This window comes from Chlamydotis macqueenii, chromosome 3 (assembly GCF_036417535.1).
Source record: "Chlamydotis macqueenii isolate bChlMac1 chromosome 3, bChlMac1.mat, whole genome shotgun sequence".
NCBI classification, from domain to species: Eukaryota; Metazoa; Chordata; class Aves; order Otidiformes; family Otididae; genus Chlamydotis; species Chlamydotis macqueenii.
In genome coordinates this window covers 106134766-106146863 of record NC_141558.1, presented here as the reverse complement: position 1 = coordinate 106146863, position 12098 = coordinate 106134766, and the positions used below count along the sequence as shown (strand labels likewise).

Genomic DNA, 12098 nt, shown 5'->3' with positions numbered 1-12098 from the left:
ATCCATTAGGCTTCTACTCTGTCAGTAAAATATCTAGAATGAAAACTTTTTTCCTTGTAAAGTTTTTTTTTTTTCATAAATTACGGCATTTAATAGTTATACTTCAGGTATTTTTGAACAAAAGCAATTATTACTAAAAGCTGTTTAGCAGAATTACAGTATATGTGCTAACACTTCAAATTAAAGACCTACTGCAGCACAGACTGATTCAAAGCCACAGTCACTTTGAGGTGCACCTATTCCAGCATGGTATTATCCATGGGCCACAATGCCTTCAGAGATATACCTGCTCCAGTACACCCACAGCACAGTCCCATCAGAAATAAATCTGCTCCAACATGAGTTACCCATGGCTGCAGTCCCTCCAGGGGCATACCTGCCCTGTTGTGGGATAAACCACAGCTACACATGTGACTCCAGCATGACCTCAGGCACAGTCACTGATGCTTCAAAGTGTACCTTCTCCAGCATGGACTTATCCTTGGGCCACAATCCCTTCAGAGGTGTATCTGCTGCAGCATAGACAGAACCATGGCCATAGATGCTTTGAGATGTACCTACTCTGGCATGGGCTTATCCACAGCCACAAATGCTTCATGGTGTCCTGTTCCCACATGGAGTCATCTACATGTCACAGTCCCTTCAACTTGAGTTCACACTGGAGTTTCAGTCTGCTCAGTACAGCAGCACAGAAACAGCAGCGATGCCCTGGCCATCTGCCAGCCCAGGCCCACGGCCATCGCTGTTATTAAAATGTTCCCAGGCACAGCAGAGTAAGATAAGGAGTACAGAAAACAGCGACACAAAAAGCAGCCACTAACAAGCACTAGGCTCTAATGTACAGTAAGGCAAGCCAGCCCCACGGCGAGCACAGGAGCCTGCTGATTAATAGCTAAACAGCAATAACAGCTTTAAATTCGATCTAGCACATTTCAATCAAATCTGCTATTATCTCAAAACCCTCGAGCCCCACATTGGGTGCCAAAAAGGATTGTCATGGTTTAACCGTAGCTGGCAACTACGCACCACACAGCTACTTGCTCACTCCCCTGCAGTGGGATAGGGGAGAAAACTGGTGGGATAAAAGGGAGAAAACTCATGGGTTGAGATAAAGATAGTTTAACAGGTAAACCAAAAGTAGCTTTGCACATGCTGCAAAGCAAAACAAGGAATTCATTTGCTATTCCCATCGGTTCAGCTATCTCCAGGAAAACAAGGTTCCCTCTTCGGGAGGACAAATACTGTCACTCCAAACATCCCATTCTTCCTCCTTCTTCCTCCAGTTTTTAACTGCTGAGCATGACATCATATGGTACAGGATATCCCTTTGGTCAGCTGGGATCAGCTGTCCCAGCTGCATCCACTCCCAACTTCTTGTGCACCTCCAGCCTCCTCACTGGTGGGATGGGATGAGAAGCAGAAAAGGCCTTCACTCTGTGTAAGCACTGCTCTGCAGTAACTAAAACATCCCTGTGTTATCAACACAGTTTCCAGCACAAATCAAAAACCACAGCCCAGTACTAGCTACTATGAAGAAAATTAAATCTATCCCAACCAAAATTAGCACACCAAGTCTTCCAACAAGCGTAAGGATGGATTTAAAAATACACCGTCCTATTTATTATGAAGAATTCAGTTCTAGCTTTCTCTGAGTAGGACTAACCAGCTATAATTCCATACATCTTTAAGAGCTACATGTCTCATCATGGCATTTTGGTCTTATTTCTTCTCAGAATATCCAAAGGTAGTTGATTTTCTTCAATTAGAGGATGGGGATTTTTCATCGAAAGATAGATATAAGAGACCATGCAAACTAAGTGCTGGCAGATACGATAGGAAATGTGGTAGTATTAAAAGAAACAGAAATGTGATAAGATTAATGCACGTTTTCAGCAAAGCAGTTCTCTTGTTTAAACTACTCTATGTGAATTGGGTGGCAAGCAAACCAATGAACATTTTCTTATTAACAGATAATCACAGAGTCTCTCTGGCATGACACTACTGCAATATTTTTAGTAGCTTTACCAAGGTACTCTTCCCAAAACAGGAAGACTTGTTCAAAGTCCAGAAGAATGCTGGCAAAGGTTGAGACTATTCTCTTCAGTGTACAAATGCCAAAAAAAAAAAACAACCCTGATAACCCACAAAACAGTAGTTTAGTTTGACTTTGGTATGTTCACAGAATAGTTTAGGTTGGAAAGGATCTCCCAGGTTCATCTGGCCCTGTCTCCCACTCGAAGCTGTGCCAACTTCACAGTTAGATGCTCAGTTTGAAAAACTTAAATCTTTGCTCTGCCTACTGTAAACATAACTCCAGCCATTGCCCTACCGCCCTTCCTCCAGAAGGGAGGAAGAGCAGGTGTAGAGCTACCAAACACACTGAACTACATCACAAGCTGTTGGGATGGGGGAGGAGGGAGCACAGAGCAGCTGGGGGGCAGCAGCACAGAAAAATAAAAACAAAAAAAAACCCAGACTAACAGATCATCTTGCACACTCTGAATCCAAAATAAAAGCATTTTTAATGGATATAAATCACATCTCAAGTTTGAAACAGAATTTTGTTAGAGGTTCAGAGAATTCATTAAATTGTTTGAATTCTTGTGTATACATCTAGCATATACCTACAGTAGAACTATCCAGGTGCTGCAACATAAACATTTCATCAGAAACCGACTGCATGGAACCACACATCCAGGCTTCAAGCTATTTTGATCAAAGGGTAAGAGTTGTGAGCTCTTCTCACAGTGGCCAGAGAATGGAAGTCACAGAAAGCAAGTTTTATACACCCCAAATAGATGAAAACTTCAGCCATTTGCTTACATAAAAGTCATCTTCTACTGCTGAAAAGAAAAGGGGAAATGAACAGATGCTGACATTCAAAACAATTGGGATCTTTAGATATTTAATGACAGAATGATGAACAATCTAATTTTTCTCCTTCCTGTGAGCTCAGTTTCCAACAGGAAAAAATCCCAAGCTTTAATTAAAGAACCTATTCAGCTTGGGAATAAGGAGTCCTAAGCACAATTTGGTCTGTGTGGAAGGTACAACACTTATTCTACAGGTATTCCCTTTATTCTCACGAATTTCTAGTGGAAGTGGTCTTCCTTTTTAGAATTCCCTCTATCAAGAGAGAGACTGAGCTTCAAGCTGCAAATGAGTATTTTTAAGGCAGGAAGCACCAATAAAGACACTGCATTCATGCTGGCAGACAATCAAAATATGTCTCATTTGATATACTGTCCTGGTTTTCCTATTGAGAAATTAAAGCACAGAAAACTGAAGAAACTTGTTTAAGATGAAGCAGTTAAACAGTAGGGAGCAGGAGAATTCCTTCAATTTATCTGCTTTAGCTCCAAAGCTTACTCTACCTCCTATAAAAGCAACCAAAAAAGCTCAGCCAACTATTCAGTCTGGAGCCCTGTGCAATTAGTAATTTAAAATTCTGAGGAAACAACATCCCAAAGACAGACAAGTCCTGTCTGTCTTTAGGATGCTGTTTAACCTTTCTCAAACCTCTTTACAGTTTAAATACTTCCCTGTTCAGATCACATTCAACTTCTACAGGGACATTCAAGCAGAAGAGTGAAAACAGACTGCACAAAAGCAAAGCTATTGCCTATGACACTGAACGCTGTCAGGATGTCATGAGGTGAAGTCTACCCAACTACATCACACAGGTAACTTAAACCTTGAGTACATATACTCAACTCTAACTCATTAGAAGGTTTTGATATCTGCCAGGAAAACAAAGCACAGCCATTATGCATAAAACTTCCTAAGGACTATGGACTACACGTCCTGCTGTGCAGGCACATACAGGAAAGAAGCAAAGCATATACGAACTTTTAACTAGTCAGTATCAAACACATTAGGGACAGGAGATCAAAAGGTGAAAGCCACCCTGGTAACAACAGCTAAATCCCTTTAAGTATGGAGAAATTCAAAGATATTGGCCTGCAGTGACAAATGAGGCCACCAGCAGCTTACACTGACCATTGCAGTTTGAAATCAATAGCGAGCACAATTGCTTCTTGTGGGAAAGACACATCCACAAGCATTCAGCACCGCACAGAAGAGTGAACCTGAGGCAGAATTGCCACACAAGAGCCAGGTCACCAGCCAAGACTCAAACACCTGGGACAAGTGTCCTCTGATCAGCACCATGAACTCAGAGGAACAACTGGCTCAGCATGAGCAGATGAGCGTGGGCGTAGGTGAGAAAAACACTTAAGATTTTTTTGACACTCCTTGCTGTGCTTCTGCTCTTGTGCCTATCTCATCACCCAATTTCCCTGCAAGACAGAAAACAGAATTAAACGGCTCAACTATTTTCAACAGATCCTAATGTCATGGAGAAGGTCACGTCTGCTAGCTGTTCTATAGTCAAGAGTAACAGGTCCAGCATCTGACCTCTCTCCAAGGTTTGTAGTCTACTAAGCCACACATTTTATAACTTTTTCTCTTACATAGTAAGGGAACCAAGTTGTTGCCTGTAGCTGAAAACAGAACAGAGCCTTGGTTACTAATTGCTCAAAATGTTCCTTTCTATGGAGGGCACAAAATACTTCTCTAGTTAAGGACACTACCTAAGCAATATCAGTCTGCCTGAAGCACTTGCTTTTAAGTCTCCCAGCCAAATCAGAATTAGAAATATTTCTAAGTAAAACTGGAAAGGGAATCAAGGGTTTTTTTTTTTAAAAGGAATACAAGGGACACACCACTCAATTTAAGCTAGTGAATAATCTCAAAGTGTAACTTTGGTTATTCATAATATTTTAAGTTTTACACTAAAAGCAGTCTCCTCCTAACATTTTTATGGAATTCTCTCCTTCTTAAAACTGCAAGATCTAGAACCAACTGCTGGTTATGGGCAGGGAATGGCCTCTGGTACACTAAGCCACCAATTCCACAACCCTCTCCAATTTTAACCCATCAAGCCTAGGACCAGGAACAAAGAATATTAACAGAGTAGTAATTCTACTGCTAAGCCAATTAATGAAACATGCCACTTATAATTTAGGTGTTTCCATTTTCACAATCACTTTGTGGAGTCAGAGAACTGAATACAGTGTTGATGTTATTTTTGTCTTTATTTATCTCTAATTGATAAATACACTAAGTCAGTGAACTCCCAGTATGTTTGTACCCACAGACCTTTGTTCTTCAGAAAGAGTTTTTGCTGTATTTTTACATGTTGCTGTATCAATACTAGACACAACATTTAGTATTTGTGTATTAGAATTCTCTCTGGTCCTCCACTGGTGGTTACAGAGTCCTTATAAAGAAGAATGAAATAGGAGCGTGGTTAAAATTCCTGCTCACGTTAATCTGTTCTAATCAATACTGGTTTTGAAGTTAAAATACCAGAACTGCAGACTGCTAAAATACACAGATGATGTTCTGTAAAGCAGTTAGCTGATAAATGGCCCAAAGTCACTGTAATATTAATTTCCGCACATATTAATGAAATCCAAACCAAGTTAACTCATTCCCTGATTTAAGAATATTTTATCTTTAATATCCTTTCTAAAAAAAAAAAAACCTGCTTCACCATACTCTTACAACATGAATGCAGAAGAAAGTGAGGACTGACTTTCGTCTCACTTTTAGGATTTCCTTCTCCATGAACACCTCTTTACTGACTCAGTGTTTCTAGTCTACACCTTGTTTCAGTTAAAAACACTTTTGCAGCTCTAAAGAGTAAGTGGGTCCCACTTTAATGCATTTTTGCACATAATTTATTGTTTGTAAAAACCTTAGCAGGTAAAGCATCCTGTAGGTCAACAAGTACTTTTTGGCTGTGTTTTTATCTCTAAGCAAGCACTTCTTGCAAGTTTCACTCCTTCCCAAAGAGCTTTTCAAACCCATTTCACTAGGCACAAAGCGAGAGGCTGCTTTTACACTGGGAATGTGTCTGACACTATCCCTTCTGCCTGCACTCCTCCATCCCAAAGAGCAAGCAATCACAGGAGATGCAACTTCTGCAGTGTTGTTGGGTCACAAGGCTAACCTATCAGCTGAGGTTGAGGGCTTTTAACCAGTTCTTCCAAGAATCAAGATCTGTACCAAGGTACTGAGAAGTATATTCATCTTCATCAAGTCAGAAGAGCACCAATGTTTCAGCCTCTGCATGAAGCTTCTTCCCTCAGTAAATACATTTTCTGTCTACGTTACTGCTTCCTCTCACAGTAACCATTTCTTCCCTCGCAATCTTGCAATACTTCTCTTGATTATTTAGAAAGCAATTCACACTCCAAGAATTCACAGGTGTAGTCACATACGAGTGCCAGTAAACAGGTTTCATCAAGTCATCATTACCCAAACTGCAATATCATGTTGCCCAAAATTACAGGTGAGTAAGCTCTAAACAGGTGCATTTCAATCTCTCCTTTTCCTCCAACCCAAATCCTTACTTTTAGGTCTGTTTTCTGATCTATTTTACCAGTTTGAGAGTAATTAACAGCACCACACACCTGCACTTCATTCTTCATTTAAATCAGCTTTATCACCTTTTTAAAACCAAAATTTATGGAGTTAAGGGTCATCGCAAACATGGCATTAAGAGCACTGCTCTTAATGATCATTACTGTCACCCATACTTTTAATTAAGAGACCTCTCAGGAGTTCATAATAGATATCATTATAGATACCATACCAGCTACTTCACCTCAGTCTCTTCTTAAAGCCTCAGATTTGATACTGAAGCTCTAATTTTTCCACTTGTAAAAGACAACCTTCCTAAGGCAATTAACCTTACAGACAGAGTAGTGATGTTACAGAACAAAAAAAAAAAAAAAAAAAAAAAAAAAAAAAAAAAAAAAAAAAAAAAAAAAAAAAAAAAAAAAAAAAAAAAAAAAAAGGTCTACTTGCTACTATAAGCAGCAAAAAAAAAGATGAGATTTACCTACAGTTTAAAGAGGATTAAGTCAATTTTTCTAGCAAGATGGCCTAAGCCATCCTCAAAAAGGTCAGAGTTCAGTCAATTTCAGGACAACAGAGAATTCAATTCAACCTCTTCTGCTGAAAAGTAAGGCTTGGGCAATGGCAGTGTGAATTAAGGAATCTACAGGGCATCTTCTTTTAAAAATAAAAGTTTAAAACACCTATGTTGTTACATGGCTGGGATAGTACCATACGGCCATGGTATCATATGGCTATGAAATATGGGTAGTTAACTTTTCAGTGAACAAAAAGAAGCAGGGTTACCGGTGCTTTATTTCGCAAATTCATTCTGCTCATCTCAACACTTGGAAACTATTAGTGAGATACAATTCCTGTATCCTTTAGTTTCCCCACTTGAAACCATCTTTTGGCAACACAGAAGCAGTAGCAGATAACTACAGTATTACAAACCTTATCTCAAGAACAAGTCAAGAAAAAACAAAACAAAACACACCAACACCCCAAAAACCCCACCAAGCAGTACAGAATTTTTCAATCCCGGAGGATACAGCAGAGCAATGAACAAGAGCTCAGCCCAGGTTTCTCTATATTTCCAGTCAGGTGCTGTGAACTGTCAGCACACTAGTAACCCTCTACTAAAAGTATATATTAACTTGAGGTAACGGGGACTGAGCAGCCATACCTCACATCATTAACACAACTTGAACTGACACGAAGAACAACCAGGCCACCCGCCAACAGAAAACAAAGCTTTTCCCTCCCCTCCTGCATACCTGGTTCCCACCAGACTTCTGAACAGTTCCAGCAGCTGAATCAAAATGTCACTTGCATGAGGCACGCTCAATCCGCTTCAGAACATAAAAGGATACAGCCTTAGTGCTCCAGTCTGAGTCCCGATGGCCAGTATTTTCTGAACAGGATCGAACGCCAAGGCTGAAGGTTGATAGGGGAAACCATGGCGTACAGTCTAACAAGTCAGAACACCGCAGGAATGATGGGGCAAGCAGCAGACCAAAAACAAACAGCATCAATACCGTATGTTAGGGAACAGGATTCAGTGTTAATCACAATTAAGAAAGTAACTACAAACCATTTTAACAACAGACTGAGAAAATTAGATGCCTTACATGAACCAAATATAAAAGATTTTTTTTAGTCATAATTACTCATTCATCCTTGATCATCAAGTGCCAATCACACTTACTGAAACTTAATCTTACATTTCTTCTGCACAAAGACTGTATTAACTCAGCAATTTATTTTTTCATCTACCTCATTCTCCGAGTAGTCTTATTTTCAGCTTTAACAAAGGCACTAAGCTATTAAAATATGAGATGTTCCTAGGAAGTTTGGCAACAAAGACAGACTTGTCATTAGAACAACTACAAATTACTAGACTTGCTTTTCTGAGAATCACTTCAATTTCAATCCAACAGGCCCCACATGACAGTGCAACCTGAGTATGTTAAGAAAAAAAAAAAAAAAAAAAAAAAACAAAACCAACCCAAGCTCCACAGAACCAACCTCTCACCCTCTGCTTCCCTCAAAGAGAAAAAAAAAAAAAGCCCCCAAAATAGACAAAACAAAAAAAAACCTCCCACTAAAACAATGAAAAAAAAAACCAAACAAACAAACAAACCAAAACAAAAAAAACCTCAACCATGGGATTCTTTCTTAACATGAAGCTATTGGCATATTTAGCTTTCTGGTTAGCCAAGCCTAATTTGGTAATTGACCAAGCAATAACTCCATTACACTTCTCAGGCTGCTAATTGCAGAATCAAGAACATAATAAAAAGTGTCATCTACTCTTCTTTCCATTATAAACTTAAACAGTGTAAGTCACACAAACGCTTTCCAAAACTTTAGTTTAAAGCAGAGTTACTTGAGGACCTCACAAATGCATAGCAAACTTCTGATGTACTCCTTTTACTTCACTGAAGTTGCAGGCATACCCCGCAACTCTCAGCGTTTCACAGTGAATAAAATCTAACTGGTAATAGCTCTGCTCTTTTCCGTGCCCTTTGTGAACAACTTGCAAAAGTTGCAGAAACGCCTGCAATACTAGATAAAACACGGAGGAGAATCCACAAACAAGCTCATCTGTATCACACTAGGCCATGGGTGCACTGTAAAGATAAAAATGGGTATTGATATTCAAATCAGTTTTTATTCCTCTCAGTACAGCTGGTGAGTTAATTCGCTGCATCATTTTCTGAAGTGTGCAGAAACAAACTGCAGTCGTATCACGCACAAGCAAATTAAAACAAAAAAAAAAAAAAAAAAAGAACTTTTCCTCTGTCTCTGGAGAAGATTTGCAAAAGCAGCATCAGCAACTTGGCAACACACTGCAGCGAAACCACCACAAACGTCTACAGCCTTTCTCAGGCGCAAAGGAAGAGGACAAATGCATTTCCAAATCATGCAGAGCGACAGAGCCCCTGTCCTTCGGGCCCATTAGCAGAGGCTTCTACTCAAACGCCGCGATAATCAGATCTGCACTACAGCTCGGTATCACTCCTTCCCCCCCCCCCCCCAACCCCCCATCCATCCCACTCTTTCTTTCTACGAAGCCTTCACGAACGCGATCAATATTACACGCGTGAGAAGAGCCTCGAAGACGACAAACCCTGAAACTCTCCAGGAAAGATGACTACGGAAATCCAACGAGACCTGTACAGCTACACCCACCGCTTCCTTCCCTCCCCACTCCCCCCCTCCAAAATAATAATAAACCCAAACCAGTAGCCGGGAGGGGCGGGCAGGCTCGGCGAGGTGGGTACCGAAAGGCGAAGCCCCCGCAGCGCCCATGGCGACGGGGCGCGCCCCCTCCCCCGGCCGGCCCGGGGAGGGGGGGGGGGGGGGGCTGCAGCCCCCATCCGCTCACCTTGCAGAGCTGGAAGTGCTCGGACTGGAGCGTCTCCTGGATTTCGGTCTCCCGGTTCCCCGCTTGCTGCTGCTGGGAGGCGGACGACGCCGAGGCGGCGGCGGAGACCGCCGTCAGCCCGTCCAGCACCTTCCTGATGTTAAATTTCCTCATGGTCTTCGGCGGCGGCGGCGCTCGCCGCTCCCCCGGCCTGGCCGCCGCCGCCCGCCCCGCAGGCGGCAGCCGAGCCCCCGCCGGGGAGGGCGGTGCAGGGGCGGCCGGCGATGCGGGGCGCCTCGCTCTCCTGCTCGGCGGGGAAGGCGGCCAGGCGTCAGTCTGGCAGCGCGGCCGCGCTCCTCATGGGGGCCCGCGGGCCGGCGGACGGAGACTGGAGCCAAGCAAACAGCAGCCTGTCAGCCCACCGGTCCCAGACGCGCCGCTGCCCGCCGCCGCTCCGCGCCTTGCTCGCCCCGGGACGCACGGCTCGGCTCGGCTCGGCCGCGCCCGCCGCCGGGGCTGTGCGGGCTGCCTCTCCTCTCCGCGTCCCTCCGCGCAGCTCGCCTCACATCGTGGCGGCCGCGGCCGCCGCTGTCATCCGTCTCTTGCGTGCGTGTGATGTGTGTGTGTGTGTGTGTGTGTGTGTATGTGTGCTGTGCGTGCGTGTGCCGGTCCCCTCCCGCCGCCGCAGTCTCTCCCCCCTCTTCGCAGGCGCCCGCCCCGCGGCTCAGGCACCCTCCGCCTCCTCAGAGCTGCGTGTGCCGCCAGCCACTCACCAGCGGGGCTTCTCCCGGCCGCCGCCGCCCGCCCCCACAACCATCCTCCTCCTCCTGCCGCCGCGGAGGGCGCCTCCCCCGCCTCACGGTCGCTCCCCCCGCTTGCCTGACAACGCGGAAGCGCAGCGCCCCGGGGAGGGGGAGGAGGAGCGACGGCAGCGGTGACCACAGCGGCACCCTACCTCGCAGCGGGGTGGCCGGCCACGCATGCGCGCTAAGAGCGCCGGCACCCGGATGTGGCGGTGTCCGCTCCCCCCCGCTGCGCCCCGCGGGGGCCGGGACGGTGTGAGGGGTGCGGGCGGGACGCGGCGCCGGGAGCACCGCGTTGGGCATCAGCTGGGTGTTGGCCTCTGGCCCGGCGGAGGCGGGAGCAGGTAACAGGTGGCGGCGCCGTCGGCGCACGGCGGCTCCCCGGGAGCCCGGCTGCCGCGGAGGGAGCCGCGCTTCGCGGGCAGTTACAGGCGGAAAATCCCCCAGCGGCTGCGGAGGGGCTACGCCCCATCCCGCGGCGGCGGCGTGGCGGCTGTCGGCCGGGGCAGCGGGGCTGGGGTAGGGGCGAGAGGAGCGTTTCCAAGGGCAGGAGCGGTTAACGGACCCCGCCGCGCCCCTCGCTCTGCCCACCGTGCCAGTGAGGGCCGTGCAGGTGTTGAGGCCCCGGCCTGGCGGCGCTGGCTGGACCGAGGGCTGCTGCGGGGCCAGCAGACACCGCCCGGGCAAGCCGCCGCCCGCCAAGCCGAGCCCTGCCGAGCCGCTGGAGTTAGGAGGCTGCTCCCGTGGGCTCCCACGGCAGCCAGGCTGATTTAGCGTTTCTTTCCGCTAACGCTGTTGTACTGCTTTTGTTTTTCTTTTAGCGCTTGATTGAGTTTTTGGATTATCTACTCGGTGGTCAGGTAAGAGGTATTACTCTTGTCTCAGTCGTTGTTACACTGCTGAAGGTATTGATTATTTGTGACTCTTTCCTGAACTTTCTTTTCCAGTAAAATGAACTGGAAGACCAATCATCGCTTTTGGAGGGAAAACTTGTAGAGATGTGATTCAAGACATTGGCTCGCATCTCCTAGGTACAGCATGAACGCCTTGGAAGTAAAAGGCTCCGCACTCCGTAAAATGGTCCTTTTCAGCGGTGTTTTCAGCCTGATAGGCAGGCAGGCTTTATTAGCACTGTAAATCTAATAGCGCACAGAGGGATAAGCGTAATCAGAATGCAGCAAAATAGTTACAATGCAGCCATTGTCATAACCTCAGAAGTAAAAATTCCACAAACTCCTGTAACCCCATGTAAATTTAGAGCCACATTGCCAGCAGGCATATGAGGTATAAGCACTGGAAAGAAACCAAGACAGTGTACATATTCTTGCAAAGTGACTAAGTCATGAACTTACAGAGCTGTTCCCCTGAGTTACCAGGATTGTTGGACCCTTCCTCAACTCATCTTGGTAAAATAGGAAAGAATGCTTCCAGAGATGGCAAAAATCCTAGAAATAAAGTAGACTTAAATAAGGATCAGTAAATATCTGATGTAAAAATCAACCTAATTTTAAGAGAAAAAG

General features: G+C 45.1%; 1 protein-coding gene and 1 long non-coding RNA gene across 8 annotated transcripts in view; one reads left to right on the top strand and one right to left on the bottom strand.

Moving 5' to 3' along the window:
- Positions 1-10242, bottom strand: part of STXBP5 (syntaxin binding protein 5) — a 110103-nt gene extending 99861 nt beyond the window's left edge. For 4 of the 7 annotated variants that reach the window (XM_086743483.1, XM_086743485.1, XM_086743484.1 and 1 more), the window contains exons 1-2: positions 9797-10241; positions 7779-7876 (exon numbers count right to left, since the gene is read on the bottom strand). In XM_086743483.1, the coding sequence (XP_086599609.1) occupies positions 7779-7876; positions 9797-9949 (251 nt within the window). In that variant the 5' untranslated portion in view covers positions 9950-10241. Of the gene's footprint in view, positions 1-7778; positions 7877-9796 lie in introns of all 7 variants that reach the window. The other 3 variants (XM_086743480.1, XM_086743482.1, XM_086743481.1) reach the window with 1 other exon arrangement.
- Positions 10243-10809: 567 nt separating this feature from the next.
- LOC147601388 (uncharacterized) lies at positions 10810-11866 on the top strand. The gene is made up of 3 exons (XR_015258253.1): positions 10810-10922; positions 11400-11445; positions 11526-11866. It is a non-coding gene; the product is annotated as an uncharacterized LOC147601388 (long non-coding RNA).
- Positions 11867-12098: the final 232 nt, after the last annotated feature.